The sequence below is a fragment of the Oncorhynchus mykiss genome, chromosome 5, assembly GCF_057628025.1.
Source record: "Oncorhynchus mykiss isolate SJ-2025 chromosome 5, ASM5762802v1, whole genome shotgun sequence".
Lineage (NCBI taxonomy): Eukaryota > Metazoa > Chordata > Actinopteri > Salmoniformes > Salmonidae > Oncorhynchus > Oncorhynchus mykiss.
The window spans coordinates 22,135,287-22,150,705 of NC_143026.1; the positions used below are offsets into that span (position 1 = coordinate 22,135,287).

The 15,419-nt window shown below is 43.4% G+C and overlaps 1 protein-coding gene across 2 annotated transcripts; it reads left to right on the plus strand.

The window, feature by feature from the left end:
• The first annotated feature begins 2,620 nt into the window (after nucleotides 1-2,620).
• Nucleotides 2,621-6,600, plus strand: LOC110523419 (protein kish-A). 2 transcript variants are annotated; one of them, XM_036977047.2, is made up of 5 exons: nucleotides 2,621-2,715; nucleotides 3,026-3,117; nucleotides 3,401-3,510; nucleotides 5,539-5,573; nucleotides 5,751-6,600. In XM_036977047.2, exons 2-5 carry the CDS (start codon nucleotides 3,115-3,117, stop codon nucleotides 5,819-5,821), a joined length of 219 nt encoding a protein of 72 aa, XP_036832942.1. In that variant the 5' UTR covers nucleotides 2,621-2,715; nucleotides 3,026-3,114; the 3' UTR covers nucleotides 5,822-6,600. The 2 variants fall into 2 exon arrangements, with proteins under 2 accessions (XP_036832942.1, XP_036832941.1); XM_036977046.2 differs by having other exon boundaries at nucleotides 2,621-3,117.
• The last annotated feature ends 8,819 nt before the right edge of the window (nucleotides 6,601-15,419 follow it).

Here is a 15,419-nt window from a genome sequence, read left to right on the forward strand (position 1 = left end):
CTGGCAGCCCAACTGGGTTTGTCATCACAGCTTCAGAAACTGTAACTATGAGGGGGTTTGGATCTGTAAAGCATCAGGCAGTGACTGGCAGCCCAACTGGGTTTGTCATCACAGCTTTACAAACTGTAACTATGAGGGGGTTTGGATCTGTAAAGCATCAGGCAGTGACTGGCAGCCTCACTGGGTTTGTCATCACAGCTTCAGAAACTGTAACTATGAGGGGGTTTGGATCTGTAAAGCATCAGGCAGTGACTGGCAGCCTCACTGGGTTTGTCATCACAGCTTCAGAAACTGTAACTATGAGGGGGTTTGGATCTGTAAACCATCAGGCAGTGACTGGCAGCCCAACTGGGTTTGTCATCACAGCTTCAGAAACTGTAACTATGAGGGGGTTTGGATCTGTAAAGCATCAGGCAGTGACTGGCAGCCTCACTGGGTTTGTCATCACAGCTTCAGAAACTGTAACAGGCCCTTATGTTTCCTTCCTAACTACGGAGCTGAGAGGAGAGTTGAGAGGAGAGTAATTAATGGTTCCCTTCAGACTCTCACTAGGCCTATACTCTGTTACACCAAGAAGTTGCACACAGTAGAGCTCAGTGATGTAAGTTTAGATGTGCAGCATTGTAAATGAGGACCATGGAGCTTAACCCACCCTGTTGGACAGTCATTCATTAACCCCTAGTAACATCTGTACTATCTCCTCCTAGCATCTACACACCAGCCGGCCAATAATGACAGACAGACTGACAGACACACACCAGCCGGACAGTAATGACAGACAGACTGACAGACACACACCAGCTGGCGTGTAATGACAGAGAGACTGACAAAAAGACACACACAATCTGTAATAAAACACACAGACACCTTCACAATCACATGCACGCACAACCTCTGAATAATGACAGACACAATGACAGAAAGAGAGCGCACAGGAACTTCAAAAGAACAGGGGAAATTGAAAATACGAAACACAGGTGCTTCTATTTCTGCCACAAAACAAACCACAGCTATGTACAACTCTGTAATAGTAGGCTTTAGCTTCTCCTACTGTCACGCCCTGACCTTAGAGAGACGTTTTATTTCTCTATTTGGTTAGGTCAGGGTGTGATTTGGGGCGGGCATTCTATGTTGTTTATTTCTTTGTTTTTGGCCGAGTATGGTTCCCAATCAGAGGCAGCTGTCTATCGTTGTCTCTGATTGAGGATCATACTTAGGCAGCCCTTTTTCCCACTTTCTGTTGTGGGATCTTGTCTTTTTGTGTTGCATGTGTTTGCACTACTAGCTTTTTGTTTGTTGAATTGTTTTTGTTGGTGGAACATTTAAAATGAAAGGAAAATGTACGCCTACCACGCTGCACCTTGGTCTCCTCCTACCACCAACGAGAGCCATTACACCTACCCATCTAACAAAGTCACAATTCATGAGTTTGTCCACCACTGAGTGCCACTGCCACAGACTGAAAACTCCACACTCCTATGTTAAAATGTGTGTTTTTCTGTCCCTCCTCTTTCCTGCTCACACTGGTCCTGAAACAACCTCTGAGGAAACTCGGAGAACAATCACTCTCCTCTTGGGAATTAATAGATTCAGTCAGTAAAACAACACCATTAAAGGAGAGAAGGAGAATGTAAATGCACCATCTTGGCTTCAGGTATTATCTTAGCTATGGATTGTTCTACATCCTACCCTGATTCAGATAAACACTCATTGTCTTGGCATGCCCTATTCAATATCTCTTGAGGTGAGAATATATAAAACTAACTTTACATCAGTGCCGAACCAAAACAAATACCTCTCTAAAAGGTCAGGTAAACAATACTCTCCGATGGATATTTTGCCTCAAATTTCGAGCAGCTGAAAGACAAAGCGCACAGACAACCAGTAGTTTAAATATAATTGTATCCAACATTCTGGCTTGTAAGGAACATATACACGATTTTGCAGGCATTCGTTTCAGGCTGTATATACCAATGAATTGTGTATTACAGCCTGATTAATCAGACTAGAGTAGGGTTCGGGTAGACTAGACTAAAGTGTGGTCTAGGTTTTGGGACTGGGCCATTGACAAGGATCAGGGCTGTACAGCAAATCCCCTATGTGGAGGTGGTGAAGAGTGTTGAAGGGACAAGAGGCCACAGTTCCGAAGAAGATATGTCGGCGGATGAACCACAAACAGTTGCAAATGTTATATGTTAATCATGTGATCTGGATACACTTATTGTGAATAAGGTGGATTTTGTAGCATTTATCGCCACAGTTATTAACGGTACAAGTGTCTAAGACGTCCTAAAAGCTAGACCTCCTTATATCTGCAGCCAACAAGTTTTCTTAACGGCAGACGCACTGCAAGGACTACTGTCGCCAGGAAATGTCCTGCCCTCACAGGATCCTTCTGAGCCTGTGTAGGGACCTGATTAAAACAGTAAAGCAGGATGATTTAGTTGAATGAAAATGTCATTATTGATAGTTTGCATGGATTTTTTTCTATGTATTATTATTGTATTTATTATTATTATTTAAAAAATGTAACCCTCATTTTACCTTTTGGGATCTTTATTATCCACCTGTACAGTAGGTGGCGGAATGCACATTTAATTGTTTGCGAACGCCACTATACAAGAAGAAGACGATTATGACGAAGACGGGATTGGGCCATGTTACAGAGTGCGAATAGACTACATGACAGAGATCGACTGACATGAGATTATCATAGTAAGCAGCCTACTTAATTTGCAATCCTAACCGAATGCTAGTTCCATGTTGATATCTATAAATTGCTATATCTTTGTTTCCATGCATCATGCTTGTTTGTAAACAAAGCTCAGGCAACGTAGCTTGCACTGCACACGTGTGGCTAAATGCAAAACATGTCGCACTTACCTGAATGTCCGACCTACCTCAAACTGCACCAGCCTACGTTGTTAGATAGTTGGATGTGTCTTGTAATATCTGAGGGTCGACATTTAAACCCTACAACCGCTGCAAAATATATAGTTTAAATGGCAAAGCGCCGCGGTTTCAGGTCGTCTCTTGTTCCGTACACGTCATCTGTTTGCGACGCTACGGGAATTGTGAGGTGGCAGCTGGCTAGTTAGCGGACCTACCTCCGACATGGTGAGTCTTAAACATCAGCATAGATGTAATAACTTCAATCGCCGCATTAAGATATGTTTTGTGAATTATGTGGAATTTATTTCACTCTTCAAACCGTTCTTATTACGAGCCACTGTCCCTAGTTCGGTAGACAGGTGGCTAACTATTTAGCTAGTCGCAAATTCCTCAGCGAAGCCAGCTGAGCCAGCTAGCTAACTTGATTTATCCAGAATTGTGTCATAAATGCATCCTAGAAAGATGATGGATGTTGAACCAGCGATAACCGCTCTCATTCCCTCTCTAGTCTGCCATATTTAACTTCCAGAGCCTGCTGACAGTGATCCTATTGCTCATCTGTACCTGTGCCTATCTCAGAGCCATGGCGCCCAGTCTCCTGGACAAGAACAAGACCGGGTACTTACTGACAGTATTAGATGTGCTAACGATAAATGGAAAGATACGTTTATAACATTAATGTGCACCAGTTTTTTTCTTATGATCCTTTAAACTACTACTACTAGTTTGATTAACAGTCACCCATATTAACAAACGTATTTTGTTTAAAACATAATTTTTCTAGTATAGGCTACTTATCGTAATGAACAATATCAGTAAAATGCCAGCGATATGTTATGGTCGGTGTCTAAACTTTTTTGTTTATTGTCCCAGTTCTAGTATGTACTGACAGTGTTATCCCACTGAGCTAAAGCCCTAGTTGTTAACTACCCATCCACAGCCCTGGACTTAGCCTGCTAGAGCCAATGTCCCAGTATTTTTCTTCTCTATCACACCAAAACACCCACACAGACAGTGATGTTCATCCACTGAGTTAAAGCCTAGAGGCCTATATTTGTTAGCTTCTGAAAGACAACATTCAGGGAAAGCAATGTTACCCCAACGGCCAACTTTAACCACACTAACATCATTGCTCAATCCATGATGCCTTTCCAAGCACTCTCACCATTCTGGGAACCCTTAACCAAATCTCACACTTGGTAGCCAGCTAACTACCTCGAGAGACTATTCTGTCTGTCACTGACTCTTTGCATAGGTCTCTACTCAGATCTTTTGGCTGTGTTGACTCTATTCCACTTCATCCATGTAATGCTCTGGGGAGGAGAGTAGAGCTTTGTGTTTTTGTGTTCCTTTAGAGGATTGGAAGTGTTTGCAGCTACTAGCTGTGATAAACAACACTATCACTATCATAAACTAGACAAGTGACTGTTTCTGAATCTGAGTGAGTTTGGTATTTGGGACCACATCATACATACACATCACATTAGTTCAATGTTGTTCTTGGTAGGGGGAACCTAAGCGCTGATAACATCACAACAGTTCAGTCTTTCTTTCTCTCTTTTCACAACTGTGTTTTTTTCCCTCTATCCTCTGAGTGAGGGAGGCTAAGGCAACAAGCTGTGTGCCACATGTTGGGTTAGGGGAAAATTAGGGGATTATTGTGAGCCAGTGATCTGAGCTCGGAAAACACACACTCTCCAAGACAAATTAGAATGACACACTGCCTGGGCATTACAGTGCTGGTGTTAACACATCTTTTCCACTTTCTAAATGTGTTCTACTAATCTAAATATTGGATATTGTTATTTGTGTTCTAAGGGGACTGGTATCATTCAGCACTGATATGGTGCTGAGTGTGTTTAGACAAGCAACTGAACCAGCTCTTCTCCTCTTTAGGCTAAAGAAAGGAAAGTGACGGGAAGACGGGGGAAAATAGGAAGAGTGCTGACTGAACCAATGTGAAATCTGTCTCCAGTAGCAGTTCTGGTGGCTAAAGCTTTTCTACCCAGACAGAGATGAGTGATGGAGAGAGGATAGTGTGTTCTGTTGTGGGTTTAAAACTCCAGCGCAGACCGACTCCCAGAGGAGTGCTTACGCGCAGTCTACACTCTGACCTCTAACCTATAACCCCTGACCTTTGTCACAGAGCTGATGTTGGGCTCAGTCCCAAGTCTCTCACATGGTTTCTTGTCTGGTCTTCCTCATACATACATGGGCCTGGATTTTATTTTCCCGCTGCACTTCTCGCACAGCTGTCTTTATTTCTGAGGTCAAGAATAAAATTAGACATATGCCGAGGGGGGGGGGGGGCTCTTCCCCTCTCCCTCCTCCTCTGGCCGCTACTGGGGGGGAAGGAAATGAATTCAACTGTCTGATCCCCCTAATCATCCCCATCAAGATATGGACACACATCATTTCCATCTGCCAGTTCAGTTGAGGGCTAGTGGGCTAATTAGTAGCCTCTAGCATCACCTTACTGTACCTCAGTCACACACTGTCAGTCCACATGTGTGTTTACTAAACTCACGACCCCCTGATGTCAGTTCACCGACTGTCCTCTTCCTTACAGTCTATATGGACTGTCTGTATCTCTCTCTTGATCTACTCTTTACCTAGCTAATTAAAATTACTTCTTTCTTTTTTCAGCCTCTTGGGTATCTTCTGGAAATGTGCTAGAATAGGTACGTTGAACCCAGATCTAGAAGATGTGCTGATGGCCAGTTGTTGCACTTTTAGAACTGAGTGTTGAAATACTGTGGTCAGAGGTTTTTCTGAACACCACGAAAGCATTCACTATTTCCCTGTTAGCTTCTGAAATCTCCAATCATCACCTCTGACCTCTACCATCTGCCCCCCAGGTGAGAGGAAGAGTCCGTACGTGGCCGTTTGTTGTGTCGTCATGGCCCTCTCCATCCTCTTCTCCGACTAGCAACCCACCCTGCCCCGCCACGCCCTGCACACTGGGATTCCTAGTGGCAGAATAAAGAAGACTGAGTCATTCAGGAGAAGCAGCAGCAGTATCTCCACTCTCACAGAGGAGGCCTGTATGGGACACAGCTGTGTTTCTCTTCGGTGGGGTGCCGCGGTTAATGTTCTGTAGTAACACATAGGGACCTACTCTAGAGAAGAACAAGCCTCCCCCATCACTCCCTCCATCCTTCTGTTGGCCATTTCACAGTTTAGCCTCAATCAGTTGTTAACCAACGGCCTCCTGGATCTCTCTGTAAACACTGACAGTTGTTGTCCTCTGATATTAACCGTAGGGATTGCCCCATGTTTTTCACTGCACTCTGATTTGTAATGAGGTCCATATGGTAGATGGACAGATTTTGGGGAGGAGTGTTTTGTTTTGTGTTGACTGTTTTTCTGTACATAAGACTCCATTGATTAGACTATTGGACAGTTGTGCCTTTCTGTAACCCAGGATTCAGTTTTTTCATTGATCACTGGGGTGGCTAAATTTCAGAAACATTAACCCCGTATTCAACTTACTACTTTTCTGAATGAGAATTTATTTGATTAGTGTTAACTAGCTAACTGATTGATCCTGTTTGGTGAAACGTGACCCTGTGGTAGTGTTCCATGTTGTCTTTTTTTTTCTTCCATGTTGTCTTTTTTTTCTTGCAGTCGTGAGATCTGATGGTCTGTGCAGCGCGACAGGCCGTGAGGCTGATAGGTAAGCTTATTAAAGATCAGTGACACTATCAAGAACAGTGTGCAGTTTCCTTTTTCCCCTCATCTTGTCTAATTGTTACCATACACCTGCAAAAAAAGATTGCTCAGATGTGCGAGTGCCTTTTGACTGAAATCAATAGGACCTGGAACATGCCCATTATGACAGCACTACAGCCAAACTGTCATTAAATCTGAAATAAAGACAACTGTTGTCGTCTCCTGAGGGATTCTTTTCCTGTTTGACTTGTTGCCTGTACATACAACCGGCAGAATCTCCTAATACACATTAAGAAACTGGAAAACAGGCCAAATCTCCTCTACTCCCTAATGTCTACACACACACTGGACCCTGACCCTCATCCAAAGCCTGGTAGCCTAGAATAATGGTTGTATTTGCAGATCTTGAGTATACAGTGCCTTGCGAAAGTATTCGGCCCCCTTGAACTTTGCGACCTTTTGCCACATTTCAGGCTTCAAACATAAAGATATAAAACTGTATTTTTTTGTGAAGAATCAACAACAAGTGGGACACAATCATGAAGTGGAATGACATTTATTGGATATTTCAAACTTTTTTAACAAATAAAAAACTGAAAGATTGGGCGTGCAAAATTATTCAGCCCCTTTACTTTCAGTGCAGCAAACTCTCTCCAGAAGTTCAGTGAGGATCTCTGAATGATCCAATGTTGACCTAAATGACTAATGATGATAAATACAATCCACCTGTGTGTAATCAAGTCTCCGTATAAATGCACCTGCACTATGATAGTCTCAGAGGTCCATTAAAAGAGCAGAGAGCATCATGAAGAACAAGGAACACACCAGGCAGGTCCGAGATGCTGTTGTGAAGAAGTTTAAAGCCGGATTTGGATACAAAAATATTTCCCAAGCTTTAAACATCCCAAGGAGCACTGTGCAAGCGATAATATTGAAATGGAAGGAGTATCAGACCACTGCAAATCTACCAAGACCTGGCCGTCCCTCTAAACTTTCAGCTCATACAAGGAGAAGACTGATCAGAGATGCAGCCAAGAGGCCCATGATCACTCTGGATGAACTGCAGAGATCTACAGCTGAGGTGGGAGACTCTGTCCATAGGACAACAATCAGTCGTAATTGCACAAATCTGGCCTTTATGGAAGAGTGGCAAGAAGAAAGCCATTTCTTAAAGATATCCATAAAAAGTGTTGTTTAAAGTTTGCCACAAGCCACCTGGGAGACACACCAAACATGTGGAAGAAGGTGCTCTGGTCAGATGAAACCAAAATTGAACTTTTTGGCAACAATGCAAAATGTTATGTTTGGCGTAAAAGCAACACAGCTCATCACCCTGAACACACCATCTCCACTGTCAAACATGGTGGTGGCAGCATCATGGTTTGGGCCTGCTTTTCTTCAGCAGGGACAGGGAAGATGGTTAAAATTAATGGGAAGATGGATGGAGCCAAATACAGGACCATTCTGGAAGAAAACCTGATGGAGTCTGCAAAAGACCTGAGACTGGGACGGAGATTTGTCTTCCAACAAGACAATGATCCAAAACATAAAGCAAAATCTACAATGGAATGGTTCAAAAATAAACATATCCAGGTGTTAGAATGGCCAAGTCAAAGTCCAGACCTGAATCCAATTGAGAATCTGTGGAAAGAACTGAAAACTGCTGTTCACAAATGCTCTCCATCCAACCTCACTGAGCTCGAGCTGTTTTGCAATGAGGAATGGGAAAAAAATTCAGTCTCTCGATGTGCAAAACTGATAGAGACATACCCCAAGCGACTTACAGCTGTAATCGCAGCAAAAGGTGGCGCTACAAAGTATTAACTTAAGGGGGCTGAATAATTTTGCACGCCCAATTTTTCAGTTTTTGATTTGTTAAAAAAGTTTGAAATATCCAATAAATGTCGTTCCACTTCATGATTGTGTCCCACTTGTTGTTGATTCTTCACAAAAAAATACAGTTTTATATCTTTATGTTTGAAGCCTGAAATGTGGCAAAAGGTCGCAAAGTTCAAGGGGGCCGAATACTTTCGCAAGGCACTGTAGTTTTTCCCTCTCGGAAGGCTGGGGTGATTTGTGTTAGGGGGACTGTTCTCGAGAGATTGGCTTTAGGAGGACTGTCGTGGAGGGATTGGTGTTGGGTGGGGGGCTGGTGTGGAGGGATTGGCAGTCGTACTGGAGTTTGTTACGTTGATGTGGGTCAACAAATGAACTCACTCCAGCCAACGTCTGGATCATTTATTGGATCATTTATTTCATTTGGCAGGTCAGACATGTCTCCCATCTAGGAATGGTCCAACAGCAGAGACGAACAGCTTGTAATGTCAGTAGGCTAGTAGATGATGCTTCGGAGGGGAGGCAGGTAGCCTAGTGGTTAGAGAATTGGGCCAGTAACAAATGTTGCTAGATCGAATCCCCGAGCTGACGAGGTCAGCCCCTGTTGTTCTGCCCCTGAACAAGGCAGTTAACCCTCTGTTCCTAGGCCGTCATTGTAAATAAGAATTTGTTCTTAACTGACCTGCCTAGTTAAAGGTAAAATAAAAAAAAGAACCTGCCCGACTAAGACTATATGCGATAACCTGAAAATCTGAGGCCCGCACTCGACTGTAACCCTCTAATTTAGAAAATGCGTGGTAGGCTACAGTCAGACGGCGGAGCAATGTTTTTTTGAATCTTTTGTCTGATTTTTAAATGTTTCCGCTTATAATTTCAGACGTTTTGGTAGACTATTTGTTAGTCAACTTAGATACATGCAACTTCTCTTCTGCCATTGTTTCCCTAGTCTAAATAAAACCTTGCTCACCAGAATGTCATAAATCAATAGACTGAGTGTTTCAATCTAGTTGACATCGGTAAAGTAATTAAATCTCTGCTTCTTTTGCAGAGCAAAGGTTTTTAGGGCTCGTGGAGAAAATGCAATTGCTAAAAAAATCTTTCCAGTTTTTTTTTTTGTGTGCAAAATGTCCAAATGACAACAGTTTGACTGGTTGTTTGGAAATAGAAAGCTGTGAAAACAACCCAACATGTTTCTGATTAGATTTCAGTTTGGCTTGGATGCATATTTTATGTGGTTGAAATACTATCAGCTTTTATGATAGTCTCTGTAGAGGTGCTAGCTGCGCCTCTATTTCTCCACTCCTGTTCCCTAGCCTACATTTGGTGTATCATTTTACTGCAAGAAATGCTTAATTCTGCAGGAGTTAATATTAATGTTAGAGGTTAGACCTACAGTCCGTGTCCAGATTTGTTTCTACACATGCACACACTGGCAAAGATTTCTAGCTGGAAAAACTGAGTGATAGAGGGCTTTGCATAGGCACTTTCTTGTGTTTTTTTTTTTTTTGTGGGACTGGGGGGAAAAAATGCTTGGAATGTAAAATAACATTCTTAACCTGTTCCCATGCTTTTAAAATAATGGTTCTGTTCCGGAACAGTACAGATCACTTCGGTTCTGATTCTGTTCCTCATGTTCTTATTTTCTGGGTGTTGGTTCTGTTTGCTGAAACGGTTCCAACCCCTACTGCTAACACAACCTACTGCTGATTGGTTTATTGAGTTCATAAGTTCGATAAATGTCCCTGTTACTTGTGCAGGGAATCAGTTAGTTAGTTGACAGGAGTGGACCCTTTGAATTCTGGGTTGACTGACTGTGTACTGTAGGGGTCCTGCTGTATGTATCCTGTCATTTTTGTGTCAGAGAGGCCTACAGTGCTGTGACCTACCTAAACGAAATCCTGTTGAATATTATGCTGACCACGCACATCAACTACAGCATGTTTACCACTGGCCTACAGCCACACCTGATGGACAGAATAGGCTTATTAACACACCCACACACTTGTTAACCTTGTTAACCCTGGCAGAACAGGGTCTGAGTGTCTGATCTCGACTCCACGCTCCTCACTTTCATCTCTCTTTCTCTCCTCTGCCCAGGGGAACCTTCCTTCCATCTCACTTTAGCATCACTCCACTCACAGGCCCTAAACTATCCTTCCGCCCCTTCTGGCTTCACACACATATACACACACCCTGGTCTAAATGGCTTCCAGGATGAGCTGGAGGTAATGAGGACTTTCTGTCGTCTGCCTCGGGTCTCCGGTGATGAAAGACATGTACAGTCACTATCTAGCCATTCTAGAAAGAATAAATGTGTCTAAATTGGCCGTATCATCAGAGATATCTGATGTTAATTGAATTGTATTTGGTGGTTAGAAGTTGCAGTGGTAATTCTGTGTGTTGTAGACCCTGTTAGTAGAACTGACTCACTGGTCACCCTGCACTCCTTTATTCCTTTGGCTCAGAGGAACGTACACTTCCATGGCTATTTATGCTGATGGGGATGAGGACTGACTTACAGTGCCTTGCGAAAGTATTCGGCCCCCTTGAACTTTGCGACCTTTTGCCACATTTCAGGCTTCAAACATAAAGATATAAAACTGTATTTTTTTGTGAAGAATCAACAACAAGTGGGACACAATCATGAAGTGGAACGACATTTATTGGATATTTCAAACTTTTTTAACAAATCAAAAACTGCAAAATGATTCAGCCCCCTTAAGTTAATACTTTGTAGCGCCACCTTTTGCTGCGATTACAGCTGTAAGTCACTTGGGGTATGTCTCTATCAGTTTTGCACATCGAGAGACTGAAATTTTTTCCCATTCCTCCTTGCAAAACAGCTCGAGCTCAGTGAGGTTGGATGGAGAGCATTTGTGAACAGCAGTTTTCAGTTCTTTCCACAGATTCTCGATTGGATTCAGGTCTGGACTTTGACTTGGCCATTCTAACACCTGGATATGTTTATTTTTGAACCATTCCATTGTAGATTTTGCTTTATGTTTTGGATCATTGTCTTGTTGGAAGACAAATCTCCGTCCCAGTCTCCATCAGGTTTTCTTCCAGAATGGTCCTGTATTTGGCTCCATCCATCTTCCCATCAATTTTAACCATCTTCCCTGTCCCTGCTGAAGAAAAGCAGGCCCAAACCATGATGCTGCCACCACCATGTTTGACAGTGGGGATTGTGTGTTCAGGGTGATGAGCTGTGTTGCTTTTACGCCAAACATAACGTTTTGCATTGTTGCCAAAAAGTTAAATTTTGGTTTCATCTGACCAGAGCACATTCTTCCACATGTTTGGTGTGTCTCCCAGGTGGCTTGTGGCAAACTTTAAACAACACTTTTTATGGATATCTTTAAGAAATGGCTTTCTTCTTGCCACTCTTCCATAAAGGCCAGATTTGTGCAATATACGACTGATTGTTGTCCTATGGACAGAGTCTCCCACCTCAGCTGTAGATCTCTGCAGTTCATCCAGAGTGATCATGGGCCTCTTGGCTGCATCTCTGATCAGTCTTCTCCTTGTATGAGCTGAAAGTTTAGAGGGACGGCCAGGTCTTGGTAGATTTGCAGTGGTCGGATACTCCTTCCATTTCAATATTATCGCTTGCACAGTGCTCCTTGGGATGGTTAAAGCTTGGGAAATCTTTTTGTATCCAAATCCGGCTTTAAACTTCTTCACAACAGTATCTCGGACCTGCCTGGTGTGTTCCTTGTTCTTCATGATGCTCTCTGCGCTTTTAACGGACCTCTGAGACTATCACAGTGCAGGTGCATTTATACGGAGACTTGATTACACACAGGTGGATTGTATTTATCATCATTAGTCATTTAGGTCAACATTGGATCATTCAGAGATCCTCACTGAACTTCTGGAGAGAGTTTGCTGCACTGAAAGTAAAGGGGCTGAATAATTTTGCACGCCCAATTTTTCAGTTTTTGATTTGTTAAAAAAGTTTGAAATATCCAATAAATGTCGTTCCACTTCATGATTGTGTCCCACTTGTTGTTGATTCTTCACAAAAAAATACAGTTTTATATCTTTATGTTTGAAGCCTGAAATGTGGCAAAAGGTCGCAAAGTTCAAGGGGGCCGAATACTTTCGCAAGGCACTGTATGTACTTTTCCACATTATTAATTCCAGGGTTCAGGGCTAATGTTTCTGTTTAGGATTCACCATTTTTAAGTTCAATGAAGAGTTCCCTGTGGTGAAACGGGCCATTTTAATGAAGAGTTCCCTGTGTTACTGTGGTGAAACAGGACCATTTTAATGAAGAGTTCCCTGTGTTACTGTGTTTAAACAGGACCATTTTTGAACTAGAGAGTTAGAACACTGCTTGCTACTTGTTACTGTGAGAAACAACAGGGCAGAAGTAGTGGGCCAGAACGCACACACCACCTCAGCTACTGCTAAGCTGTGAGGATAAATTCTGCTGACATTAACTACCTTGTTTGTCCAGTATCTTTAGCCCTACTGTGCTGTGTGAGGGTAGAGTGATGGGCACAGACACTACTAGAGTCAGTTCAGTGTGTGTGCGCTTGCGTGTGCATGCATGCGTCTGTTACTCCTTACTGTGTAGGGTTAGAGTGACTGCCTATTGTGGTGACAGAACTGGACTCAGACTCAGCCATTGGCTCAGCAGATCTAGTAACTCCAGCCTTCAGACACCACGGAGAGGGATCTATAAAGAGATGGAGTTTGGAATCGTGTGTAAGCTCTGTAACCCAGATACAGTGCTGTCAGTTCTTGCCGTTTCTCTCTCTTTCCAGGATCTGTAGTGTGTTTGCCAGTGTTTTCGTATGTGACCTAAAAGAGAGGGTGATGGATGCAGAGGGAGCCAGGTCAGACAGGCTTTTAGGCAGGGTTTTAGACAGCTAGCTACACAGCTGGGAGAAATGAGGCTGACCTAGCACCCCTGACTCCGCTCTATCCCCCCTCCAGTCTCTAACAGACTCCACTAATAAAGGTTTCACTGAGACTATGGGACTCTATTAAACCTTTCTTCAGTTTTTAAGTGTTAAACAGTAACAGGAGAAGCCATTCACTGTGGTTTATCTGGCCAGTTAGTTTCTCAAAGCAGCACTGTGTCCACATGTCCTTATTAAACATACTTTAACACAGAGGCCTGGGATGGAGCACCTGAGGTCTACTGTGTGTTCCAGCCCCATTAGGCCTTGCTGACTAACACACACACATATACATACTTACACAACGCTAGCTAATGTTCCCATAACGCTTCCCTAATGTTTGATAACGTTATAGGAGAGGAGTCTGGGCCAAGGTGATTAAGCTGTGAAGTTTGGCCTACTCAAAAGATTCTCATCTCCATCAGAAACTCGCCAGTCTTCTCTCGACCTCGCTCTTTCTCTCTCTCTCTCTCTCTGGGGAAACTACTGGAGTTTAGAGTCTAGAAACTGAAGCTGTGGACTTAAGACTGGTCTCAGTTCTAGGAATGAAAAGGTATGTAGTAGGTTTTTTACCATTATAGAGAAATCTGAGGGACAGAGGGAAAGAAAGATGGGAGAAGGAGGGAAATGATGGCTTTGGGGAGACAGCTGGGGGACAGAGGGAAAGAAAGATGGAAGAAGGAGGGAAAGGATGGCTTTGGAGAGACATCTGGGGGACAGAGGGAAAGAAAGATGGGAGAAGGAGGGAAATGATGGCTTTGGGGAGACATCTGGGGGACAGAGGGAAAGAAAGATGGGAGAAGGAGGGAAATTATGGCTTTGGGGAGACATCTGGGGGACAGAGGGAAAGAAAGATGGGAGAAGGAGGGAAATGATGGCTTTGAGGAGACATCTGGGGGACAGAGGGAAAGAAAGATGGGAGAAGGAGGGAAATGATGGCTTTGGGGAGACATCTGGGGGACAGAGGGAAAGAAAGATGGGAGAAGGAGGGAAATGATGGCTTTGGGGAGACATCTGGGGGACAGAGGGAAAGAAAGATGGGAGAAGGAGGGAAATGATGGCTTTGGGGAGACATCTGGGGGTACTGCAACTTGTCTTAAATTAAACCAGGAAACCTGACAAGGCCTCTTCCTTAGTGAATGGACCCTCTGTGCTTTTGTTATGTGAGCCCCCCACCTCAACTCCTCACCCCATCTGGACCCTCCCCCACCACCCCTGGATGAAACGTTTGGGTGAGTTGCTTAATCAACATCACAGATATGTGAGCTGGCAGGGACCTCTGGCTTGACTCCAGCCTTGATTCCCCCCCAGCCCACAGTTTCACTTCTAAACACTGAGGATCTGCATTAGGCCTTGTGAAACTCAACAGTGTGGTGCCCATTCGGGAGTGTACTCCAGGACTCGATCTTGGCTCTGAACCAATATAGTTTGTTTGATGATGGGGACACTGACTGCCAGAGAAATAGATGGGACTGGAAAAGAGCTTCAAGCTGTCTCGTGGTTATGCGCGTGCACACAAACATGCCCTCACAGACACGCATGGATGGATGTATGCACACACACCGTTGAAGGCCTGAAGAATTATCAGGTCATCTGGCCTTTGATTTCACCAATCTCTGCAAACACTTTTCCCCACAAAGGGTGATTGTGCTGAATAAGGGAGGTAAAATGTGTCATTGGCCAACACTAAACAGCTCAACTACTCAATTGAAGTCATCTGAAGCCATTACTGTATACCAGAGTTGGGGGTCAATTCAGTTTTCAATTGTAATACCTGGTGAGTTTCAATCCAAGGTGCATTATAGAGCAGCACATTTGAGAAATTGTCTTTAACCTCTACCGGATCAGTGTCACTAAACTGGGACGGTTGTTGTATACAACAGACAACTTTCCAGGACATAGACATGTCTTATATGGGCAGAAAGCTTAAATTGTTGTTAATCGAACAGTGTCTTATTAACAGTAGCTATTATAGTGAATAAATACCATGCTATTGTTTGAGGAGAGTGCACAACAACTTTTATCACAGCAACTGGTTTGATGCATTCACCTCTGAAGGTAAATAATGTACTTCAGTAATCTTGCTCTGATTTGTCGTCCTGAGGGTCC